This window comes from Amblyomma mixtum, chromosome 8 (assembly GCF_055824585.1).
Source record: "Amblyomma mixtum isolate Tamu chromosome 8, ASM5582458v1, whole genome shotgun sequence".
NCBI lineage: Eukaryota > Metazoa > Arthropoda > Arachnida > Ixodida > Ixodidae > Amblyomma > Amblyomma mixtum.
In genome coordinates, this window is record NC_143019.1 from 140,521,741 (window position 1) to 140,548,515 (window position 26,775).

The 26,775-nt window shown below is 48.3% G+C and overlaps 1 protein-coding gene and 1 pseudogene across 1 annotated transcript in view; both read left to right on the top strand.

The window, feature by feature from the left end:
- Positions 1 to 26,775, top strand: part of LOC149334644 (glucoside xylosyltransferase 1-like) — a 117,081-nt gene that overhangs the window by 19,874 nt on the left and 70,432 nt on the right. Inside the window, exons 3-4 of the mRNA XM_089555856.1 lie at positions 10,542 to 10,673; positions 19,776 to 19,968. Of these exons, the coding sequence (XP_089411982.1) occupies positions 10,542 to 10,673; positions 19,776 to 19,968 (325 nt within the window). The remainder of the gene's footprint in view (positions 1 to 10,541; positions 10,674 to 19,775; positions 19,969 to 26,775) is intronic.
- LOC149334645 (uncharacterized) lies at positions 22,803 to 26,074 on the top strand (annotated as a pseudogene).

Below are 26,775 nucleotides of genomic sequence, written 5' to 3' on the forward strand. Positions count from 1 at the left end.
CGAATGTGGGCCTCGTTTGCAATCCTACCACGCCACCCCCTGCACCACAGCCAATACCAGTGGTTGCTGCTGCTACGACAACCCCGCCCTACACACCGCCCTACATACCGCGCTACACCACCCGCAATCCTGCGGAGTGGCGCACGTCTGACAACAAGCCTATTTGCTTCGTCTGTTGTCGGGCTGGACATACGTCCCGCTATTGTCGCAGCCGCCCGGATCCCCCCTCTCACCCCTACTACAGCCCTGTCCGCCATGACTATTATGCACCGCGGCGCGTTTCTGTCACCCCAGCACAGCATCGTGCCGAAAACATTGAGCAAGTCCGTCGTCCTAGCCGTTCGCCATCGCCACAAGCCCACCGTTCCCGATCACCTACTCCTCGCCGCAGCTTGTCCCCAACGTACCAAGACCCCTACTCGGGAAACTAGGCGACGCAGCGCCCGGACGTGACGCTGCGTTACCGACCCGGACAGCCAACTGTGTCTCGACCATCGCACCACGCCACAACCTGATCAATGTCCTCGTAGATAGAGTCCCTGTGCCCGCTCTCATTGACACTGGAGCCCATATTTCAGTCCTTAGTTCGTCGTTCCGCCCGCGCCTCAAAAAAGTTCTTACGCCCGCTAACACCTCTACAGTTCGTGTTGCTGACGGAAACACTGCTACCATCATCGGAATGTGCACTGCGCGCGTTAGCATCGCCGGCCACCACGTCCCTGTGCTATTCGCCGTCCTTACTACTTGTCCTCAAGACGTCATTTTAGGCCTAGACTTTTTAACAGCCCATTCCGCTCTCATCGACTGTTCCTCCGGACTTCTGCGCCTAGCCCTGCCCCATTGTGTTCACGACCCTAGTGCTGACCATTCCCAGCCTCGCCTCCGCTCCAGTACATTTACTCGCCTACCTCCCGAGGCGGCAGTATACGTGCCCATGTCACCTTTTCCCTCCCGTCCTGACGGCGACTACGTTGTCAACCCCATCACCGAAGTCACTCTACAACACAACATCGCCCTACCTCATAACATTGTACACGTCGAGAACAACCTCACCTACATTCCCGTACTCAACTTCAGCATGTCCTCGCAAGTTCTCCCGGAGGGCATTTACCTTGCCGAGCTGTCACCTTTGTCCACACTTACTATTTCTGCAGTGCTGTCCGACCGTCGTGCCGAGGTACCTGCACAGCCTGCCTCGTCACATAGTCCGGAGGACCGCATCTCAGCCATGGTTGCCTCTGACCTGCGTTCCGAATATGCCAGTGCCCTTGCCAGCCTTTTGCGGTCGTACAGCGACATTTTTGATTTCGGTCACGGATCCCTGGGCCAAACGTTCGTCGTCACACATCGCATAGATACTGGAGATGCCCGCCCTGTTCACCGACGGCCTTACAGAGTTGCTCTTTCAGAACGCCATATCATTCAGGAAGAAGTGGACAAAATGTTGGCCAGCAACATTATTGAGCCGTCCAGCAGCCCCTGGGCGTCTCCGGTAGTACTTGTCAAAAAGAAAGACAACAGCTGGAGGTTTTGCGTAGATTATCGACACCTCAACAAGATAACAAAGAAAGACGTGTACCCTCTTCCTAGGATCGATGACGCCCTCGACTGCCTGCATGGTGCCAACTACTTCTCCTCCATCGATCTCCGTTCTGGATATTGGCAGATCTCTGTTGACGAACGAGATCGTGAGAAGACAGCTTTTGTCACCCCGGATGGACTCTACCAATTCAAGGTGATGCCTTTCGGCTTATGTAATGCTCCTGCGACCTTCGAGCGCATGATGGACTCCTTACTACGCGGGTTCAAATGGACAACATGTCTGTGCTACCTCGATGACGTCATCGTATTTTCATCAACCTTTGAGGGCCACCTCCATCGTCTTTCGGCTATTCTTGGCGTCTTCCGACGAGCTGGCCTTCAGTTGAACTCCAAGAAGTGTAGCTTTGGTCGTCGGGAACTCAAGATCCTGGGACATTTGGTCAACACCCATGGCATCCAGCCGGACCCCGACAAAATTCGCGCTGTAAGTGGTTTTCCTATACCGAAATCTAGCAGCGACGTGCGTAGCTTCCTCGGACTTTGCTCATACTTCCGGCGATTTGTACCAAACTTCGCGGCAATCGCCCGTCCACTCACGCAGCTTCTGAAAAAAGAGGTCTCCTTTTCCTGGGGCCACGAACACTCGGCCGCCTTCGCCGCTCTTATTGCCCACCTCACCCGTCCGCCTGTGTTGGCTCACTTCAATCCATCAGCACCCACAGAAGTACGCACCGACGCAAGTGGTCATGGCATTGGTGCCGTTCTCGCACAACGTCAGCTCGGCTCCCCTCGCGTCATCGCCTATGCCAGCCGACTCCTCTCTAAGGCCGAACAGAATTATTCCATCACTGAACGTGAGTGCTTAGCCCTAGTCTGGGCCATTACGAAGTTCCGCCCTTACTTGTATGGGCGGCCATTCACAGTAGTCACTGACCACCACGCCTTGTGTTGGCTTTCTACACTCAAAGACCCTACTGGCCGCCTTGGACGTTGGGCCTTGCGCCTTCAGGAGTACAATTTTTCAGTAGTTCATAAGTCTGGCCAGTTGCATCGAGACGCCGATTGCCTGTCCCGTCATCCAGTTGACCCGCCAAGCCAACCTGAATGTGACAATGACGATTTCGTGCTCTCTATTTCTGACTTTTCCAACATTTACCGTGAGCAACGCCAGGACCCTCAGCTTCGCGAAATTATCAGTCGCCTCTGCGCCGATCGCCATGACCCTGCCCTTCGTTTGTTTGTGCTCCGCGACGGCACCTTATACCGGCACAATATGCGACCTGATGGCCCTGACCTTCTACTAGTCGTCCCTCAGCACCTACGCAAAGCCGTCCTTGAACAGCTTCACGACGTTCCGACAGCGGGTCATCTAGGCGTCTCTCGCACATACCACAGTGTGCGCCGTCGGTTCTTTTGGCCAGGCCTCTACCGCACAGTCCGCCGATACGTGGCTGCTTGTGACCGCTGTCAACGCCGGAAAAAGCCATTAGTTTTACCAGCTGGACTTCTGCAGCCGATCGACATCCCCATACACCCATTTTCTCGCTTGGGTCTGGACCTTCTAGGGCCTTTTCCGCTCTCCGCATCGGGGAACAAATGGATTGCGGTGGCCACTGATTACACCACACGCTACGCGGTCACACGAGCAATACCAACCAGTTGTGCAACCGATGTCGCTGCTTTCCTCCTCAACGACGTTATACTCGTCCATGGAGCTCCCCGCCAACTGCTCACCGACCGTGGCCGTTGCTTTCTTGCGCGTATAGTCGACGAGATCCTACGGTTGTGCAACGTTCGTCATTCTTTCACGACTGCCTACCATCCACAGACGAACGGGCTTACCGAACGCCTTAACCGGACATTGACTGATATGCTGTCTATGTACGTGTCTGATGACCACCACGACTGGGACATCACGCTGCCATTTGTCACATTTGCATACAATTCGTCGCGTCACAACACTTCCGGCTACTCCCCCTTCTATCTTCTATACGGCCGTGACCCTCTGCTTCCATTCGACAGCCTGCTCCCTCCAGTCGCCACTGCCAGCTCATATGCCCGTGACGCCATAGCCCGAGCTGACGTTGCCCGCGTTGTTGCTCGCAACCGACTCACAGCCTCCCAGCACTCCCAGAAACGTCGCTATGATTCCTGTCATCGCAACACCGAGTATTCTTGCGGCTCTCTCGTGCTGCTTTGGACCCCAGCTCGCCGCGTTGGCCTCTCGGAAAAACTTTTGCCACGTTATACAGGCCCCTACCGTATTTTACGACAAGTGACTCCAGTGACATACGAAATTGTGCCCTTGCATCTCGCACGCCATACCTCCACACCTCGCACTGAGACGGTCCATGTTGCACGCCTCAAGCCGTACTACACGGACCCTGGTGTGGACGCTAGTACGCACCGGGGCGGTGCTTTTCAGCCGGAGGGGTAGTGTTACATTAGGCGGTGCATGCATAAGGAAGGAAGAAGAAGAAGCTCTTGAGTTTTTGTGAAGAAGACGACGGTCGAGCAGTGTCGGCTGGTGCCTGCAGTAAACGCCTGTGGTTTTAAAGCCCTGTTTTCCGGGTCCGCTCTCTGCAATCCCAAGCGGAACTACCCCGTAACAATATTTAGACACATCTATACTTTAGGTGTTGTGTAATAGTTGATTTAAAGACTTCAAGCGGGATTCTTTTGCCCTAGGTATTAGTGATGGAAGGCCAGATGATGCGGCAAGATCGGTAGGGGAGCCAGAATGTTTGTATTTGTTATGAATGAATCTTAAAGCTTTTCGTTGCACTCTCTCAAGCCGAGTTATGTTAGTGATAGAATGCCGGAACCAAACAGTGCTTGCGTATTCTAAGATTGGCGTTACGAGGGTAGTGTAGGCAAAAAGCTTGGTATTTTGAGGGGCCAAACGTAAGCATCTTCTAAGGAAGAACAGCTTTCGCAAGGCAGCAGAGGTAACATTGGCGATATGCGCGTCCCATCTTAGATCGGAAGTTAAAGTTAACCCTCGGTATTTATGTTCAGAGACCCTTGAAAGCGTTGAATCATTGATACTGTAGTCATAGATATATGGCTGTTTTTCCTGGTGACTGTCATACAAACGGATTTTTTATTGTTTAACGTCATCTGCCAGGTGTTACACAATTTAACAATTTTGTTAAGAGAGCAGCTTAGCATGAGGTAGTCTTCAGTATTTTTTATCGTTTTGTACAGAATGCAATCATCAGTGAAAAGTTTTATGTTACAGTCAATATTGTTGGTAATATCATTGATGAAAACTAAAAACAACACTGGTCCTAGAACAGATCCCTGCGAGACTCGTGATGTAACGGGAACTGGTCTTGATTGAACGTGTTCGAAAGTTACAAATTGTGAGCGGTTCGTCAAAAAATCCGTAATCCAGTGTAACACTTGGCCATCTCCAATTATGATGCGTAGTTTTGATATTAGTTTGTTGTGGCTGACACTGTCAAATGCTTTAGAGAAGTCTAGTAGTATTATATCTGTTTGTCTGCAGTCGTCAATACTAAGGGCTACGTCATGCACAACCTCTGTTAGTTGGGTGACAGTTGATAAGCCACGACGAAAGCCATGTTGATGGGGTGATAATAAGTTTTTGGTCTCCAGAAAGTGCTTTAAGTGTTTTGCTACAATGTGATCCATGATTTTGCACGACGTACTGGTAACCGAAATGGGTTGATAGTTGGAGGGTGAGTTTGTATCTCCGGATTTATGAATGGGTAGAACCTTTGCTTTTTTCCAGTCGTCGGGTAGCTTCGAAGTTGATAAAGACTTACGAAAAATGATACCAAGATATTTACTGCACCATTCTGCACATTGTTTCAGGAACTGATTTGGGATGTCGTCTGGACCACTTGTTTTCTTTATGTTTAGGTTTAGCAGCAGGTTAAGAACACCATCATCTGTTATGTGGAGGGGACCGATACACGGCGTAGATGTGCAGAAACTGTCAGGGAGAATGCCATTATCTTTTGTAAAAACAAATTTAAAGAAATCGTTGTGCATGTTAGCTTTCGTCTGTTTTTCCTCCATGGACAGGTTGGATGTGGCTGTATTGTCTTTGCGAAAATATTTCCGGAATCTATATTTCCAGAATCCTAAGAAGTGTAGGGAAGGTCACGTTAATGTACTGTTCCTTTGCATGCTTTGATATTTCTTTTAGTCTTGCGACTGCACTGGTTAGTTTTAATTATTTGGTAGCATTTCGCCCCTTTTCTTTAATTGATCTGCGGAGCCGCTTGACTTGGCGTTGTGCGTGAATTACGTCCCTTGTAATCCACGGGTTGTTTTTCTTAGGCCGTTTTATTTTTCTTGGAACGAATGCACCTACAGAATAAGTTACCATATTTCTAAACTGTTCCCACAAGGTGTTCACATCGGTGGTCTCACGCGAAGCAATGTCGAAAAATGATTTGAATTCGTGCGCAAGATGTGTTACAATGCTAGTGTCGTCTGCTTTAGCAAAATTAGTTACGGTCTGCATGCTTTTCTGATATACTATACTACTCTGTTATGGTAATCGGCAGGTAGGTATACTGTGGCCCGAGATGCCTTCTATGACGTCAACCTGAGCACGGTTTGCAGGAAAGTGATCACTGATTAGTATCAAATCTAGGATATTACCAATTGTTCCGTGGGTACGTGTGGGTGTTGAAACGATTTGATGAAGATTAAAATTGAACATTAAATCGACGAGGGCCTCTGAAACTCTTGATGTATAGTGAATTGTTGTCCAGTTTATGTCGGGGAGGTTGAAATCACCCATGATAATAATCCGTGAATTTCGGGCATGGTTCTGAAGGAATTCCTGAATAGTAGTGATTGTTCATGTCCGGTAGAAGGACTTCTGTAAATGCAGCCGATAACTATGTCTGTATCTTTACAAATTGTCTTGTAGAAAACCGCTTCCGCGCAAGGAACTTCAGGGAGAATAACGAAAGGTAGCTGCTTCTTAATCAGTATTGCCACGCCCCCTCCTCGTGAACCACTGTCTTTTCTGATGACGGAATAGTTCGGTGGAACGATTTCGTGATGTGAAATTTCAGGTGAAAGCCATGTTTCGGTGATTCCAATTACGTCTGGTTCATGAAAAAGTAAGAGGCTTTCAAGTGACTGTGTTTTGTTCACTATGCTTCTTGCATTTATATTTATGATGGACAAGCCTTTGAGTTTTCTGACGAGCCACTCGAGGGCTGAATTCTGTCCTTTTTTGCATAGGAACTCTGCTATTTTTTTCTTCGTCCCAAATATGAACGCGCTTATTTAAGATCAAATTGTCAAAGGCTAGCGCAACCTTTTCTTTACGTTCTCGTTCTTGTTTGGCGCTCGCCCACAGTTTCTTTCGAACATCTCGAACTCTGGCAGAAAAATATTCACCGATAGCGTATTTTGTGTCTTTTAGTTTGAAGCCGTTTTTCAATATTAGTGTTTTTTGTCTCGAATCTATCAACTTCATCATAACTGGCCTAGTCTGTTTTTTTTCTTGTCTACATAGCCTGTGAATTCGCTCGACGGCGACAGCTTCTAGTTCGAGGGTGTCTTGCACTATAACTTTGTTCACTCTTTCTTCAAGACCTTCATTAGTTTCTTCCTCCTCCTCCGGCAGTCCGTATATAATTAAGTTGGATCGTCTGCTGCGATTTTCCAGCTCATCGATTTTCTTTTCCATTGTTTCAATTACGCGATCCATGCGTGAAATTTAGTTCTGGCAGGTGGCGAGTTTCTTTTCAAGCTTTGATAAGGCATCAAAGCTTCTTGTCTATATCAACGAGGCGTACTTCCTTTATGTCTTTTATGTCGCTAGCGATATCTTTCAATTGTTTGGCAATTTGGACTAGATCCGGGCCTGGGTTAGTTTCAACATCTCCGCTTAGGAGCAACAACTTGAGCAATACAACAGTTATACAAGACAAATGCTGCGGGCACGGCAGCACGAGCAAAAAGGGGTCACTTGAGCGGACACATTTACCAAACAGTTTTCTCACCTGCATGATACAGAGGATCGCGTTATTGCTCCGCATCCTGGTAGCGCTGCCGTGCCCAATACTAGCAGATTCTTTGTCGCGCGTATGTATATCCTAGTGTGGTGGCGCTTGCAGCAGGTCATGTGCTCCGATGAACACACTTGTGACTGTTGGCCGCTGGAACGGCTAATCTTGTGCTGTCAGCGATGGCAGATCCCGCACGTGGAAGCTGGTGGTTCCGCCTGATTGCGCTGTAATCTTCACGGGTCCTCCGTGGCTGGGGGTGTTGACTGGAAGAAGTACACCGACGACGATCTGCACGATATAGAGGAACGGGTTATTGCTCCGCATCCTGGTAGTGCTGCCGTGCCCAATGGGCTTTAGAATGCTGCGGACCCCTGTCGGCGTCTCACGGACCAATTGTTCGGCCAGATAAAATAGATTATGGCCTTCGAATACCTTGATGGCATCATCTACGTGTCGACTTTTGAGGAGCATCAAGGCGCCCCCGCCCCGTCTTTGAGACCATCTCGGCTGCCGGGCTTCGCTTGAAGCCCATGGAGTGTTTCTTTGGTTTCGATCTTTTCAAGCGGTTGGGTGATGAATTTAAGCGGCATGGAATTCGCACCGACTCTGAAAAGCTGCCGGCGCTGCTGGCGCTCATGGCCTACTGGTCCTCTGCTACATCTCAGGAATTGAAAGCTTTGCCGGATTCGCCTCTTATTTCCGTCGATTAAACTATGACTTCACCAGGATTCTCTTGACAGCTAAAGAAGAACTAACAACACAGGGACTTCGTCAACGTCAAAGGTGTCCTCCTGGAGCACTATGCCTGGGCCAAATGCGGCGACGGTTCCCCAACTCTCCGTACCGATGCCAGCCAGGATGGCTTCGGGGGGCACCTCTTCCAGAAAGACCGCTCTGGCGAACAGAAGGTCCGGGCTTATGGCAGCCGTCAGTTATTCTTATTTCTCGAAAATAATTGTCCGAAAATTAAAGAGGAAATGCTTGGCGCCGCCTGCAAGTCCGATATTCGTGTCGCATTTTTCTTCGCAGTGCTTGGTCACAGTCACGCCAAACACCGAAAAGAGAACGATGGTTACTGGGAACATGTTGACATCAGCTCCAAATTGTAATGAGTCCACAGCGCGCAAAATGTATATCGCGAAATCGGGACGCTGAGTAAAGTATTGGCAAAAGAATAAAGTCAATACTTTTTTGCATAATACACCAATGCTGTAGGTTTTATTATGAAATATCGTGTTGAGGATATCGAAGAGCGTTACTGACTGAAACCAAAAACTGCATACATTTAATTGAACATCAGATGTCGTATTGGAAACTTGCGGCTTATGTTAGCGTACCGTTCTGCATTAAGCTTAGCTTTCCGTTTCCTTTGTTGAGATTACTTGGAGTGTAAAACGAGCTTTCCTCGCAGCTTGACGTTTTTTCACCTCCTCGAGTTGGGCTTCTTTTTGTTTTATTTATTTAGAAATACTGCTGTCTCGGAGGAGAGACATAACAGGAGTGGGCACATACATTAGTAAAAACAAATAACATGGGTAGCATAGAAATAGATAACATAGAAGTATAAAAACATATCAACAGGTCAAATTCTCAGGCAACTAAACAACGAAGTCTTCAATTGGCAATAAGCGAAGTGAGCCGTCCAAGCCATTCCAACTTTTAACAGTTAGAGGGGAAAAAAAATTAAAGCAATCTATATGTGGTTTGAAAGTAACAATGTTTAATAGGTGGTTCTGTCGGGTTGCACGTGCGCTTGAGGACGCAAATGTGAAGGGTGCCTGAATGCTAGATGACATGTGAACGATCTTGTGCAGCATAATGATGCGTTCACGTGTGCACCTATGTTCTAACGTTTGTAAAGATAAACTGTGCATATGGGAAGAAGGTGAAAACTTGCGATTTTACCGGTCGAAGATGAATCGTATTGCTTCATTTTTTAACTGATTTTAAACGGTCAATGTCGCGCGCGTAATGAGGGGACCAGACAACTGAGGCGTACTCCAGGATGGGTCGAATTAGTGACTTCTAAGCAGTTAATTTACATTCCTTCGTGGCATTTTTTAAGGTTCGTTTGAGATAGCAAAGTTTGCGAAGTGCTTTCCCAGAAATGTTGTTTATGTAAGCATTCCATTTCAAGTTATGCGAAAATATAACGGCCAGGTATCTGAACTCGCTGAAATGGGTCAAGCAGTTACCGTTATTACTTTAAGAGAAATGCAGCGGATTGTTTTTGTTGCCAAAGGTCATTACAACTGTTTTAGTGAAATTAATTTTCACTTGCCACGCGTTACTCCATTCACAGAACAATGAAAACACTTTGTTTAGTTCCTGTTGATCATCGGCGTTAGCAACATTGCGGTAAAGCACACAGTCATTGGCATATAGGCGGTAACTTCACTGCGGTGTCGTTACTAACATTAGCTACATCATTAATAAAAATTGTAAAAATAGAGGCCCAAGCACCGACCCTTGGGGCACACCTGAAGTTACAGTGACTGACGATGACTGTGCATGGTTAAAAGTGACGAACTGGGATCTTAAGTATAAGTAGTCGGTTATCCAGTCCAGTAACTTATTGCCGTTAAACATGGTGCGTTGTTTACGAAGAAGCTTAATATGGCAGACCATGTCAAATGCTTTGGAGTAATCTATAAATATGGCATCGATTTGATCCCGATTATTTAAAGCGGAAGCGATGTCATGAGTAAGTTCAATGAGCTGAGTGACAGTGGAAAAACCAGATCGAAAACCGGGCTGACAGTGTTACAGTATAATATGATAAGTTAAGAAGTGAACGATGTGCTTGTGAATAATGTACTCAAGGAGCTTGTAGCAAGTGGAAATTAGGGAGATCGGTCGGTAATTACGAATTTGTTGTTTATCGCCAGATTTAAACACCAGGATGACATTGGCGATTTTCCAAGCCTGGAGAACAGAGTATTTCTTTCTTCCTTCTATTCTTCTTCCCTTCCCTCCCCGCCGTGGTGGTTGAAGTACGCCTCTTGGCCGGCAACAGTCAGAGAGCGAGTCACCTGCGACGTGCGGCCCGTGTGGTTTCCCAAGGAGGACTTCAAGACGTGGTGGGCCATGTTCAGGCCATGCGCCACCCAGCGACTCTTCCTGCCGGTGGGTGCTATCCTCAGTGGGTGCACTTTTGTTCATTTACTTCACTGCTCTCGAGCCCTCAGAAACGCTTACAGGCGTGCCAAAAATGAAAACATATAGTTTAAACACAGATCGCGACGAAGGAAAATTATGACCATACTGAGAAGGTTTCACGCCAGCTTTAGAGCTTGTTAAATAGAATGTTCAGGAAATAGAGGGGCCACACAGAGAAAGAGAGATTTTGAAGGTAATGTTAAGCGTTAAGGATGTATGACAAGGTAAGTTGTTGGGCGACTTGGTGGCGATGGTCCATGCCGACAGCGCGATAAACGGGACAAGATGAGAAGAAACAGGTAAAGACAAACACAGCGCTGACGAACAAATGATTTTTATTTTTATGTAATTATTTATTTTTTATTTACATATACTGCAGGCCAATGTTTTGTCCCAAGCAGGATGGGCATACAAATTTAGAACACAAGAAGAACATATACAATGCGAGAAAGAACACATGGGAAACAACACATTTCGTAAAAGAACAACTATATGATAAAACTAATATTGGGAACTAACTGGCAACAACACATCTCATGTATGATGAGAATGCGAAATGCATGACAAATAACTCTTCTGGAAGGAAAACAGGATATTGCCTTTCCAGTCAGTATATATGCCCCCACTGGAGGGGGGAAAAGAAAGCAAGGTACACGTAACATAAGTAGACAGAAGGATCCACACTCTTATTGGGATGCGTCAACACTCGCTTTCGCGATAGGCTCTTTCTTTTTTCGCGTGTCACAAACGGCGCACCAATACAATCTTCTGAGAGCCTCGCTATCATTTGGGCTTCCACCACCTCCCTTGTCAATTGGTCACGATGCCTGCCTATAAATATTGTAAGTACAACATGCGACCTTCGTCTTCATCTGTACATATCCATCATCATCGCTCATCTTCTTCTTCGACGGGTTGGTCGCCATACTTGCGGGTGCCATTAAAGCTCGCTCCATCCTGCGCTCTGTCTCCCGTCTCACAAGTGGTGGAGTGTGCTCTCGATCCCTGCGTCCTCTCCGCCGCCAGACTGCAGCTACGTTCCGGTCGCCACCTGCTCGTACCATCCGCACCGATGGATACCGTCAGCGACAACACCACTCGTACTCCCGATGGGCCCCCCGTTCTTCTTCCTCTCGATTCAAACCGTCTGGAGCCAGCAATGATGACCCAACCCGGTCCTTCCCAATCTTCTGGACACCCCACTTGGACCATCACCACACTACAGCGCGAGACTCCTATGTTTGCTGGTCTTCGTGGGGACGATGTCGAGGACTGGCTCGACCAATATAACCAGGTCAGTGCCTATAATCGTTGGGACTCAGCGATGAAACTTGTAAACGTGTCCTTCTACCTCACTGCCGTGGCCAAGACTTGGTTCGTCAACCACAAAGATGCCATCCCGGACTGGGCTCACTTCTCGTCACAGATACGACAAATTTTTGGCGCATCTCGTGCAAGCCCCGCTGTCTACAAAAAAACCTAGATACGCGCGTTCAGCTACCCGGTGAGGCCTACACATCCTACATTGAAGACGTGCTTACCCTGTGTAGACGTGTCAACAGCGCTATGTCAGAGTACGATCGGGTACGTCATCTTCTGAAAGGGCTTGGGTCATTTGCTTTCAATACGCTTGCTGCTCAGAATTCAACGACAGTCCAAGACATCCGAACAACTTGCCATCGTCTTGACGACCTTCAGTCCCTTCGCTTAAAAGACACCTGGGACACCAAAATTTCATCCGATCTGGACTTACGCTCCCTTATTCGCTCCATTATGCGGGAGGAACTGCACGGCTCCACCTCACCGCCAGTCGACTCCCACCCGCACCCAGCCCCGTCGTCCTCGCCTTTGCGTGAGCTCATCAAAGACGAGCTCGATTCGGTCACTCGTCCCTTGGCTGCGGAACCACCTGTACCGCGTTTTGGACGTAGTACCTATGCCCAGGTTGCTGCGACGCCTCCTGCTGCTGTTTATCCGTCCCATTCACAGCCCGTCCAGCAAACTCCGGTCTCTGTGTCACCGAGCCCCGCTGTGTGTCCTGTTTGGAGTCCGCCTGCACGTCGGCCGGTGTGTCACTACTGCGGAATTCGCGGACATGTTGCCCGTGTATGCCGTCGGCATCAGCGCGCGACGAGCGCGAGTGGTACCCAGACTTTCGCAACGGAGCTACGTACTTGTCACCTGCATACCGCCCGACGTTTGCCACCAGTCCTCCTCGTCGCCCATCGTACGGGGACTTCTCCCAAGACGCTCCACACTCGTCGTACGCTTAGCGCCCATAGTTTGCCGACCATACTAATTATCGTCCCTCCTCTCCCTCTACCTCTCCGGACCGCTCCTCGACCGTGAGGTCGTCGCGCCGCCGCTCCCCATCGCCTTTCCGCCGCTCCTCGTCGCCTCTACGTCCACCATCCTCCCAGACAACTGGCCACGCGGAAAACTAAATTGTGCAGTTTCCGGAGGTAAAACTGCACCGCACGCCGACCTCTCAATTCCTCCTGCACAGCCGTCGAACATGTTAACCGTTGATATTGAAGACACTGTAGTAGAAGCATTGATCGATACGGGCGCCGCCATTTCTGTAATTAGTTCTGCTTTATGTTCTCGTCTTCGCAAGGTGCGCACCCATTACAGTGGTCCTTCTCTCCGTGCGGCCAATGATGAATCAATGCGTCCTTCGGGATTGTGTACAGCACGTGTCACTATCGACGGCATCCTGCACTGCGTAGTATTTGCTGTGCTTCCCTCCTGTGCTTATCCCCTCATCCTCGGCTGGGACTTCCTCCACTCTGCGCAAGCTGTAATTACCTGCTGTCCCCCTACTCTACAAGCTACTGAATCCGACCTTTCTGCCGTTTCTGTCCTGCCTTCTCATCATCTGGTTATACCGCTGATCATGTACTTTACCCCGGCTGCGAAGATGTCCTCTCTGTTGCTTCTGCCCACGTCAACGCTGGGGACGTTTTCGTCACACCAAGCCCCCGTCTTTTCTCAAGGGGAATCTTTCTCGTCGCGTCCCTGCTCCGCTTCACACATGGGTCTTCACTACTGACTGCCTTCAACGCTACGCCGGAACCCATTCTTCTGCGTCAAGGCACAGCCATCGCTTCTGTGGATACCACTCAACCTGTAGCCGTTCTTTCCTCTGCCCCATCAAGCTTCGCTCTTTCGACCTCTACTTTTGCCTCTGCATCTATTTCAGCTGCTATCAGCCCCGGTCTCACCCCGGCTGAAAAAGACGAATTGCTTGCCGTCTTGACCAAGCATGCCGCTTCCTTCGATACCCAGACAACAACCTTGAGCCAAGCCACCGCAGCTAAGCATCGCATCTACACAGATGGTTCAGGCATCATTCGCCGTCGCCCGTATCGTGTGTCTTCTAGTGAGCGCAAGGTTATTCAAGATAACGTAGCCGACATGCTCAAGCGCCACATCATACGCCCTTCTTCGAGTCCTTGGTCTTCGCCTGTTGTGCTGGTTCAAAAGAAGGATGGCTCAGTACGCTTTTGTGTTGACTATCGCGCCCTTAACAAGATCACTAGAAAAGATGTATATCCGTTGCCTCGGATTGATCACGCTTTCGACTGTCTCCAAGGTGCACAATTTTTCTCTAGTCTCGACCTAAGATCCGGATACTGGCAAATACCGATGCATGAGGCCGACAAGGAAAAAACTGCTTTCGCCACTCCCGATGGATTATACGAATTCAACGTCATGCCGTTTGGCCTATGCAATGCTCCGGCCACGTTCGAGCGCATGATCGGCACCGTTCTCCGAGGTCTGAAGTGGAAAACGTGCCTATGCTACCTCGACGACATAGCCATTTTTTCTTCGACTTTTTCTGAACATTTTGTTCGTCTCGATGAAGTATTAAGCACACTTTCTGAGGCCGGCCTTCAGTTAAACACCAAGAAATGTTGCTTTGCTTCCACTTCTATCAAGGTCCTCGGTCATGTCGTTAGCCAGAAGGGTGTAAAGCCTGATCCCGACAAAGTGGCTGCAGTTTTGCATTTTCCCCGCCCATCGCGCGTCAAAGACCTGCGCAGTTTTCTGGGGCTACCGTCACACTTCCGGCGCTTCATACGCAACTTTGCCTCTATTGCGGCCCCTTTGCATAAGCTCCTCTGCGCTGGCACGCCGTTTGTTTGGTCTGAGACTTGTGAGGTTGCTTTTACTACCTTAAAGAAGGCTCTCACATCTGATCCGATACTGGCACTTTTCGACAATGCTCCAACGATTTTACACACGGACGCCAGTGGACACGGCATTGGTGCCGTTCTTCTGCAGCGGCAGCACTCCTCGTGCGAGCAAGTCATCGCCTACGCCAGTCGTACACTGACTGCAGCGGAGCAGAACTACACGATAACTGAGCAAGAGTGCCTCGCTGTTGTCTGGGCCATTCAGAAATTTCGCCCTTATTTGTACGGCCGCCAGTTCACAGTTGTCACTGACCATCATGCCCTGTGCTGGTTGTCCTCGCAGAAAAAACTTGTCCGGGCGCCTCGGCCGCTGTATTCTCCGTCTCCAGGAATATGACTTTACCGTCACCTATAAATTGGGCAAGAAACACCAGGACGCCGATGCGCTATCTCGTTTTCCCCTCGCCCGAACACAACCTCCGCGTGTGTCCTCCGCATCCTCAAACTGCCAAACTACCCCTTCGACGGCTATCTCAACCTTGACCGCCGCAGCCACTGACTTGATGCCCGCTACCAGTCTTGGCGATCTCGCCTCAGCGCAGCGGGCCGACCCTTACTGCCGGACTCTTATCGACCGTCTGAGCGGTGCTACGCGGCCACCGAATGCCCGCCTACGTCGCCAACTTAACTCTTTCAAGCTAGTCGACAACATCCTTCTTTGGCACAATTACAGTCCCTTCGGTGACTCATGGGTGCCTGTCGTACCCCGTTCTCTTCGCCGCGAAGTTTTGCAGGCCTTTCACGATGACCCCACGGCAGGCCACTTAGGCTTTCAGAAAACCTATGACCGCATCAAGCGCCGTTTCTTTTGGCCTGGCCTCTTCACCGCTGTTGGAAAATATATTGCGTCTTGCATCTCTTGCCGACGTCGCAAACGGAGCACATCTGCCCCTGCGGGCCTGCTACAGCCTCTCCCCTGTCCTTTCTGCCCTTTTGAAGTCGTTGGGATTGACCTCTATGGTCCCTTACCATTAACACCAACGGGCAACCGTTGGATCGTCACTGCCATCGACCACTTAACTAGATACGCTGAAACGGCCCCTGTTCCTTTTGGCTCTGCTTCAGAGATCGCCCACTTCTTCTTGAACGCCATCCTTCTGCGCCATGGAGCTCCTCGTGTCCTTATTGGTGACCGCGGCAAGTCCTTCCTCTCCAGCATCCTTGCCGAAGTTCTTCACGCCTCCAGAACCATGCACAAAACCTCTTCAGCTTACCACCCTCAGACAAATGGGCTCACAGAGCGCTTTCATCGCACGCTGTCCGATATGCTAGCCACGTAAATCCAGCCCGACCACGCCAACTGGGACACCATGCTTCCCTTCGTTTCCTTTGCATACAATACTGCCGTGCAAAGAACCACCAACTTCTCCCCATTCTTCCTAGTGTATGGACGTCAACCTACCTTCACCCTCGAAGCGTCTTTCTTCTCCGCCCCCTCAACCTCTTCCAGACTCTCTCACGAACAGTTTACTTCTCGCCTTACCTACTGCCGTACCATTGCCCGCCTGAATACCGACGCCTCCCAAGCCTCCCGGAAAAGCACCTATGATTTCTCCCACCGCGCCATATTTTTTCACCCTGGTGATGAGGTACTGCTGTGGACTCCAGTGCGTACCCCGGGATTGTGTGAAAAATTCTTGAGCCGTTATATTGGTCCGTATACTGTACTCGAACAAACGTCCCCGGTGAACTATCGCGTTGTCCCTGTTCATCCTGTTACTGATCGTCGTTGCCGAGGTGCCGAGATTGTTCATGTTTCCCGCCTAAAACCCTTCGCCCGTCGCCCTACTGTGCTATAACCTGCGCCCGGGCCGGTCGCTTTCGTACGCGAGGGGAGAAAGTGTAAGCACAACATGCGACCTTCGTCTTCATCTGTACATATCCATCATCATCGCTCATCTTCTTCGACGGGTTGGTCGCCATATTTGCGGGTGCCATTAAAGGTCGCTCCATCCTGCGCTCTGCCTCCCGTCTCATAATATATCTCTTGTACAATAGTTGGCAAGCAGCCCCGTAATCACCCTCGTCATCTTTTTTGCAGCTGCTGCAGTGCCTGGCTACATGGCCAGTGATAGGGACATGCGTGACGTCATACTCGTGCTCCTTTAATATTTCGTTGAGACATTGGCTATTGCTTACCACATGATAGCGGCAAGGAGTAGATTACCCATTCCTGGCACTTTACATATCGTTTGGCGTGTCTTTTCTTGCAGCCGCGCGTTTCTTTGTCAGCCGAAATAACTTTCCTGACGAGGTGGGACAGACGGTTAGGCGCCGAAAAGGCATTATCGACGCCGACACCCTTGCCAATTCTTAGATTATGGGATGCCTGATGCATATATGGCACAACAGCAACCTTCCTCTTCTTTTTCTTTGGTTTTCCCCGCCACATCTCGGATTTTACTTTTTCCTGCACTTTTTCTGCCACGATGAACACAACGTTGGAAGCGTAACCGGCCTGTGTTAGGCGGCTTACTTAGTTGTTGAAGCTGAGCTACAACCTGTACATGTCTTTTTTACAACATTGTACAACACTGAATGAACAATGGCTCTTTTTACGCGCTTTGCATGGGCGGATGCATGTGAATGAATTGGTTTTTGACTGCAGGGTTCAAACGCCCAACATACATGTGATGAGGTGAAGTAAAGGCGCAGATCTAAAAACTTAATGAAATCATTTCCTGGCAATTCGCTGGTTAAAACCATTAGATCAAGACATTCTACAAAAAACTGAAAGGACATGATGCAACTGTTGCTTGAAATTGAGATTGTCTCAATCTAAAAACACTAAGTAGTCATCCACAAACCTAAAAATGCCACAAACACAAGACGGCTGAAACCTTTCTTTCAAAATTATGTAGCGCGAAGCTAGAAACACATCGCAAGAATAGGTGCTAAGCGCGACCGAATACAGATTATATTTCCTTGAATGTAAGCGTCTCCATTCCAATCAGCAAGCGTGGACTCTAGATACACTGATAGCAGTTCAAGAAAGCCGCCTGTTGATATCCCGCACTCAGTTTGGAAAGCTATTGCTCCATTATTTTCAATTAGGTCACTTGCCAACGGCAAAATTTACACCTGGGGTATTGTGTAGTAGAGAACTTTGATATCTATGGAAAATCTCCGTTGTTTTTTGTTGCTGTTTCCTTTTAGAAATCGAATCACTCCGTCAGAACTTTTCACTCTAAATGGGTCATCAAATGCCAAAACCTTCAGCTTACTTTGCAGAAATTTCGCAACATGCTTTTGCCAAGTTCCGCTCTGGGGAGCTGTCCCCTGAAACGGTCACTCAGGTTTATGTGTTTTTGCTTTAAAAACATTTCTAATCTGAATTTGTCGCTCCTGTCGACTGGAAAGCATGGTCGAGTTCAGGCGATCAATTAGCTTTTTTCCTTTACTTTTTAGCAAACCTTGGCCAAAAACTAAAGCAAAATTTGTGGATGACTACGTAATGTTTTAAGATTGTGATAACCTGGATATCTAGCAGCAGTTCCGTCATGTCCTTTCAGTTTCTTTACAATGTCTTAAATGCCAGGAAATGATTTTATGAGGTTTTCAGATCTGTCCCTTCACTTCACCTCATCCCAAGTATGTTGGGCGTTTGAGCCCCGCGCTCAAAAACCAATTCTTCCATATGCATCCACCCATTCAAAGCTCTTAAAAAGAGTCATTGTTCATTCAGTGTTGTACAATGCTGCAAAAAAGACATGTGAGCACAGGTTGGAGCTTAGCTTCAACAACCTAGTAAGTCGCCTAACACAAGCCGGTTACGCTTCCGGTGTTCTGTTCTCCATGGCAGAAAAAGTGCAGAAGAAAGCAAAATCCGAGACGAAAGGCGAGGAAAAGCCAGAGAAAAAGAAGAGGAAGGTTGCTGTTGTGCCATATATGCATCAGGTATCCCATAACCTAAGAATTGGCAAGCGTGCCGGCGTCTATAATGCGTTTTCGGCTCCTAACCGTCTGTCCCACTTGGTCAGGAGAGTTAATTCGGGAAGCAAAGAAACGCGCGGCTGCAAGAAAAGACACTCCAGACGGTTTGTAAAGTGCCAGGAAGACGTAATCTACACCATGCCACTATTATGTGGTAAGCAATACATCGGCTAGACTGGCCGATGTCTCAACGAAAGGTTAAAGGGGCACGAGTATAACGTCACGCGTGTCCCTATCACCGGCCATGTAGCCAAACACTGCAGCACCTGCAAAAAAGATGACGAGGGTGATGACGGGGATCGATGCCAACCATTGTAAAAGAAATATATAATTATAGGCAAGAATCGTGACCAGTTGACAAGGGAGGTGGTGGAAGCCTAAATGATAGCGAAGCTCTCGGAAGATTGTATTAATGCGCCGTCTGTGACACTGTCCAAAGAAGAAAGCCTATCTAGTGGTGGCGAGTCCCAATAAGCGTGTGGATACTTCTGTCTACTCATGTTACGTGTACCTTGTTTTCCTTTCCCCCCTGCACTGGGGGTATATATACTGACTGGAAAGGCAATAAAAAATCATTTGCCAGTCAGCGCTGTTTGTCTTTACATGTTTCTTCTCATCTTGTTGCGTTTATCGCGCTGTAGATATGGAAGTAAACGATGTCTTGGGGCTAGGTGGAACGTCTGCCTGGCTTGGTACCGGCGGGAAAATGTTTTGGAATAGGGGTGATTCAGAGGTTATCTGGGATCCGCAGCGAGACAGTGTTGTGTAGCCGTTTCCACAATGAAACATCTCGTATCGAAGCTGTTGTAAAGTGCTGTGTTCTCATATACGTTGTTCAGTTAAAGAAAGACCTTTCTTACTGTGAAAAATTGGGCCGCTCCATATGCTCACAGCAATAAAAACCAACGAACACTGATGACAGCGCGCTCTCCCGCAGAGTATGCTTCCGGATGTGGACGCTGTGCTGTACGCGGACACCGACGTGGTGTTCGTCCACCCGGTGGAGGACTTCTGGCGCATGTTCTACGCCATGAACGAGTGGCAGATGGCGGCCATGGCGCCGGAAAAGGAGACCCTCAGCCACAACGACTACCTGAACAAGGCCCGCCATCCGTTCGTCAAACCTTTCGGTGAGTCAGGCCAGTACTTGCTTTCGTAATTAGTGAAGCAGCAAAATAAGCAGTTGAAGACTCAACGATATCTTGGCAATCTGCATGTAATGACGGTAATACTGCTCTTTCTCTTGTTGAATGCCCTATTGCTTATAAAAAACCCAGAAATTATAAGATATTATTTTGTTTTCCGAATATAAAAACGAAGGCTGTAGTGGAAGCACTATATCCGGTAAAATAGCAATATATGAGCATACAGCAATGGAACGAATTACCGTTCGGCATCAGAAGTGAAGTAACTCTGATGTCCTTAGGACAAGTTCTGAAGTTCTCTTGCGCTGAGACTGCCGAGCAGATGCATTTATCAGAATATCCTTCCGAGAAAGAGGACCACGGAGCAGCCAGTGGCGCGGAATGTCATCGCTGCCTTTGAACCATAACTTCATCCGCTTTTCGACCGTTAGCAACGCTAGCTTACCTTTCGTGTTTTGATCTTTATTAACCTGGTTGTTGCCAATAAATTTTTATCACATTTCTTGCTACGGCTCAACCACTTGCTGCTGTTTCTTTCCACTCATATGAGATGTGCCGATGCCGTGTTTTCATTACGGGACTTCCTTGTGCATTGTCATGTTGTGCCCTTGTTATAATATGAAGAGATTTAAAACGAAAGTTTCCTTTGATGACTTTCTGAAGTAGTGTGAGCCAGTTGTGAGGAATAAAAACTGCACAGGAAATAATATGTGACATGTGCTTCCCATATGTAATGCCCGAGAACTGCATCACAACGGCAGCAATACTTTGTAGTTCATTTGGTGCTCTGATCTCATTCTTTTGCCCCAATGTAAGCGAACTCGGTTAACATAATGAAGACCTCCTTCTACCTGGGCTAGCTGTAAGCTGTATTTATTAATGCATCGCCATTATACAGGCCGGTGCAAGAGTAAATGGCGACAGCCGTCTGTCAGTAACCAGTGGCAGGTGGGCCGCCTTCCGCGACGCCACCTGCTCAACGCGCTACGAACGAACTTAGTATACTACCTCGGATATAACAAACCTTAGTAAGGCACCTCGGATATAAAAACTTTAATGTATTACCCTCGGATAAAACGCACTTATCATGTGACCTCAGATATAACAAACTTTAGTGTGTCAACCTCGTATATAGCAACATTTGGCTCCTAACCCATTGAAAGGATCCACTGAGGATCGTCAAATAATTGTTTCACTTACTCTCACGACTTTGGGGCATTACAGAAAGAGTGAGCAGCAGAAGAAGTATAATATATAACCAACAAAGCGAGTGGTAACGCTCATAAAGGCATGCTTATACACACATATTGTTTCGATTCCGCAATGCAAGATTCTTCGCAATTTCAGCTGTGCGCAAGGAACGCGTATTTGGATGAAGATAAAATTCTGGAGAACGGTGTATTGTGCTATGTCAGTGCACGTACCTTAAGAACCCCGATGTAATCCTCCCCACGGCGTACGACATAGCGTGCGATACCTGGGACTTTGACTTCTGCAAACAAAACAAAACCAAAGCGATTTTACCTGACACACGTGTAGAGCATGAACCAATCGTGGAAACAACTTGTGTGGCACGATGAAATTCGAGCATTCTGGAGATGATAAATGCGTAGTGTGAAATGCTGCGCAGTTGACAGTAGCATTTCTTTCACATGTGGGTTATAAAGTAAAATCCCGCTATACCGATGCAGTTTGTAGAAAAATATCGAATATCACCGAGGAGTAGCCATTCCTTTTAGAAGCTGCTGTAGAGCCCATGTATTTATTATCTTGTACATAAGAAGTGAAATTTTCCTATACTGGGATATAACCAACCGCGACTGAACCCTATTGACCAATTAATGCTGAGCAGGACAATTTGTATGCGTCCCGACATTTTCAGAAACGTAATGAATAATGAATGAAAGTAACGGAGAATGCCAGTGTAAACTACGGTTAGCTGATGACATCTCCTTGCTGACTAAGGGCACGTATTCACAGCATTACTGAGGATCTACAGAGGCAGAGCAGAATGGTAGGTACAAGTGCAAAATCCAGAAAGCTATAGCAATGTTCAACAGCGTTTCAAAGGAGAATAAGTTCGCGATAGGCAGCTAAGCGTTGGAAGTAGGTAACTCGTTTACTGAGGGTAGATAGTAAGCGTAGGTACCGACCACGACAGAGAACCTACTAAGAACAAAACTGAACTTGAAATAACTTCTCGAAAAACATTGAGGTAGAGGGAAATTTTCAGGTGCTCTCAAGTGAAGAATGGCCGTATAATAATGCCCCTCAAGAGGAAAGTGTAAAACACCTCAATCCTACTATACTCACCTATGGAGCAAGTGCGCAAGCTAATGAAAATAACTGAACCTGAATTGGGGACAACGCAGCAATCTATTGAAAGGAAAGTGAAAAGTATAGCGCTAACAGTCAAGAGTAGAAGCGAGTGAGTCAGGGAGCAGAAAATCAAAATCAAGGTGAAGAAATTGACATCTGCAAGCCATGCAAGGAAAGATAACGATGGCCCGGCGCTAAAGGGATCACGAAATGATTTTTGATGCTGAAAAGTTAGTGGAATAGATCAGGAAAGAAGCCTTTTTTTATTGCGCAAACATGCTCATCGGGAGAAGAGAGTTATATTAACATTTGTAGGCAGGTGTCGGCTATAAATTCCAACAAGGCGCGTTTTTTTAAAATTTATTTTATTTATTTATTTCCTCAAAGGTCTCGGTTGAGACATTACATGATGGAGTGGACGGTATCTGGCAAACAATGGTAAAAAATGTTAAGATGAAAGATTGGCGATGCTCCGCTTGAATTCTAGTGGGTTGATGATAATGGCAACCTCGGTGGCCAGGTCATTCCAGTCTCGTGCAGTACGCTGAAAAAATGACTGCTGTAATGTCACAGTATGGGCTTGTAGGGATACACTGCGTTACTGTGGCTGAACCGGGCGATGCGGTGGGCTCTTTTTATGTAGGGGTTGTCAAGAGGCAAAGAATGGAAAAATTTATGAAAAAGGTTAAGACGTGCTATCTCACGGCGCGAGGCTAGGGGGGGGGGGGGCAAGTTGATTTGAGCTTTTAGCGCTGAGATGCTTGAGTGGTAGGAATAATTAGATAGAATGAATCGTGTTGCGCGGTTCTGAACCAATTCGAGGGCGTTAGTAAGATTATTGTGGTGCGGATCAAAAATAGCGTTAGCATACTCAAGCTTGGGTCGCACAAAGGTTTGAAAAGCAAGCTGTTTAATAGGGGGAGGAGCGAGTGAAAGGTTACGGCGTAAATAACCTAGAGAACAATTAGCAGAATTTATTATGTGGTTAATATGACAGGTCCAAGTTAGGTCACGCGAGATATGCACACCAAGATATTTGAATGATTCGGATGTTCCAATCTGCAGGTTATTAATATTATAATTAGGCACTACGTAATTACGACGACGGTGAATGGACATTAACACGGTTTTAGAAATATTTAATGACATGAACCATGTTTTACACCAGTCCTGTATGCGAATAAGGTCAGTTTCTAATGCGAAATGGTCGGTGGAGTTAGTAATTCCTCGGTAAACGACACAGTCATCGGCAAAGAGTCGGATATGAGAAGAAATGTTACACGGTAGGTCATTAATATATATCAAGAAAAGGAGGGGCCCGAGTACCGTTCCTTGCAGTACCCCTGAGAGCACAGGTGTTAAGGATGAAGAGTGTGAATTCGCATATACGAACTGCTGACGGTTAGATAAAAACCCTCGAATCCAGTTCAGAACACATGGATGAATATTAAGGCGCGATAAATTTAGTAAGAGACGACCATGGGGGACCTTATCGAACGCTTTTTCGAAGTCTAAGAACACTGCATCAGTCGGGATGTTACGATCAAGGTTTAAATGTAAGTCGTGCAGGAAGAGTGCCAGTTGGGTGTCACAGGAATGATTCTTGCGAAAACCATGCTGGCTTGAGTGAAAAAAATGAACGAACGATAGGAAGTTAGCAATATGGGAGTATAAAACATGCTCCATTATTTTGCAAGAAACGCTTGTGAAGGAAATCGGGCGGTAGTTACTCGGCGATGATCGGCTTCCTTTCTTGAAGACTGGGATGACCTTGCCCACCTGCCAGTCACGTGGAATCGAACCGGTGTTCAGGGATTCCTGGAATATGAGCGATAAGAACAGGCTACACGTATGTTTAGTATTTTTCAGCACTTTGACGTTGATACCGCCCACTCCAGTAGATGACGAGTTCTTCAGTGAGGAGTTCTTTGGGCCCCGTCGGCCCAGATTGGAGTGCCTGGTGGTAGGCTGGTTTGGTAGCCTTGGATGCAGGGGTATCGCCTGCGTGCCTCGCGCAGTGCGGGGCAAGTTAGCCTGACGTGAGCTAACGTCGCCTCTGTAGCAGAAGGGGCAGCGGAGAAGCGGGATCTGTGAGCATGGGTAGAAACTTGGGTGAGTCGATAACTTGGAAGTCCAGGAGGCCCTGACCGCAGGGCTCAGTGCAGCATCCGCTCGGATTCTCCTCAACGCACCTGCTCACGGCGAGTTAGATCGCCGGAAAGGTTGGATCCACGCGGTGGAATTAAAGCATGCGTGGAGGGGCAGAGATATTGTTACGGTTGCTAGGCGAAGACGACGTTGTTTTGGGACGTTCGGCAGTGGACGACGACGAGGACGGGGCAGTTTGTGCTGGAGTGATTTAGCTCGGTGTGGTTTCTGACTGTAGCCTGTCCCGTCTACCGCTGGGCTAGCTCCCCGTAATATTTGGTGGAGGTGCTGGGAAAGATGAGAAAGATGAGAGAATGAGTCCCGGTCCACGAAGCATCCGGGCCGTAGGGTGCCAGGAGCTGACGGCTGAGGCCCTTGGACGCACCGAACGGCAGGGGCAGGGGGGCGGTGTCCTCATGTGTGGGCAGGGTCTTGGGTCGGTCGGGTCTTGGGTCGGTCGGGTCTCGGGTCGGTCGGGTCTTGGGTCGTCGTGTCTTGTGGTCCGGGCGGGGGACGGGGCTGGGGTAAGCGGCGAGGTCGGTTCAGGTCGGGCGGGCTGGGGCATGGCCGGGCGGCGCGGACCAGGCAATCACGGCCGACGTCCACGGCAGGCGCAGGACACCGAAGCTCCGGGACCAGGATGGCGATGAAGGGACCCCAGCACCTCACACCAAATGTTACGTGGCGGCCAGCCGAAGAATGAGACGTGGTGAACCATGAACAAGAGATGATTTAATGGCTGCTGGCCTAGCGCGGGCGCTCCGTCCCGCGCCACTGCCAGCTTCGTCTTCGTCACAATATGTTCGTCTTTATTTGAGGAGTTTTTTTTTTGGATATTCGAGTGAAATTGGAAAGCTCTGTGAGGATACTACAACTTACAAATATAATGTTTAGAAATTGCTGCTGGCAGCAATTTCTCCCATACCAGCGAAGTCTCCCATATCGGCTGCCAGCTCGTAGGAAGTGGCAGTCGATATGGAAGACCTTCTCCTTCCTTCCCGATGACGACAGAGTGACAAGCCTTCTCAGTGGGCATGCCCAGGTGGTGTGGGCGGAAATGTTAGAGCGCAGAAGGGTTCTGACAGTGGAGACTCGAACGGAGTGATGGTTGAGGGGGGCGTTTTAACGAGTGTGAAGGCGGACAGGCGGTTGCAGGTGGATGCCCAGCCAGGGGAGTGCATGGTAGATGCAATGGCCAAAGCCCAGGTGGTGGTAGGGGACAGCACGGATTGTGAAAACCTTGTTATAACCCGTGATGGTCTCAAGGATGTGCTGAAGGGGAGGAGCCAGAACGTCGAAAGAGAGAAGTGGGGATGCGAAGGCTTAGAGAGGCTGCTGAGAGCATGCATGTGAACATATATGCACAATCCCAGAGTTCCCGCGGACGTCTAGCGGGATGGAAAGAAGGGTCGTTGAGGCTAACCATGTGATTAGGGTAATGAGCCCACGGCTTGGATACGACGTAATGGACATAAACAGGGACGTGTACGGTGCTGGCTTTCATCCTTTTGCGCAAGCTGGTATTCACTACAGTGGTGCCAGTTACAAGAAGGTGGAGGGTAGGATAAGCCGCCAGGCAACAGCTTTTTTGCGGGGACCCAGAGCCCCGAGGGCGTCAGTGTAGACAAGGACGAAACCAAGAAAGAACAAAGATAAAAAAAAAAAAACGTAGGCGCCATAGGAAAAGAAATAGACGTAAGCTGCAGCGCCAAATTAATTCCGACATAGGGTACATTAACTTGTAAGAGGGCGGGTATGGACTGAAATAGGGGGAAATACAAGAGGAGCTAAGGCAGGAGGAATTAATGGAATATGGGTTTCTGGAAACAAATCTTATGGACATAGAGCAACCGCCCTGTAATCCTGACGACCCATGGGAATATGCATGACCGTGCGAGTGACACTTGTTTGTAGATTTAAAATGATGAATGTCTTTTTCTTAATTCTTTTTAGCCATATCATCATGCGGTTGTGTCATGTGTGTGCCTTTACTACGCGCCTATTGGCAAACGTCTCGAATAAAAAAAATACTGCCCGCCTTCTTTGCGCATGCTCAACATTTTCTTTATATTCTCTTTTGAAATGACCAGCGCCAAAACAGACGGAGACAAGATAAACACAGATAAACACAGGACGGGCGCTGACTAACAGCTGTTTAGTTTGGAAGAAAACTCTGCACAATATATGCCAAAAACCACGTGAGAGCCCGGGGGCCAAGATTACAAACTAAAGCACAGTCATCCTAAACCACCTAAACCTAAACCTAAAGTAAACCTAAAGCATTACCCCTTGGCCATGCGGCCGACAGAAGCATGAACCAGAAAA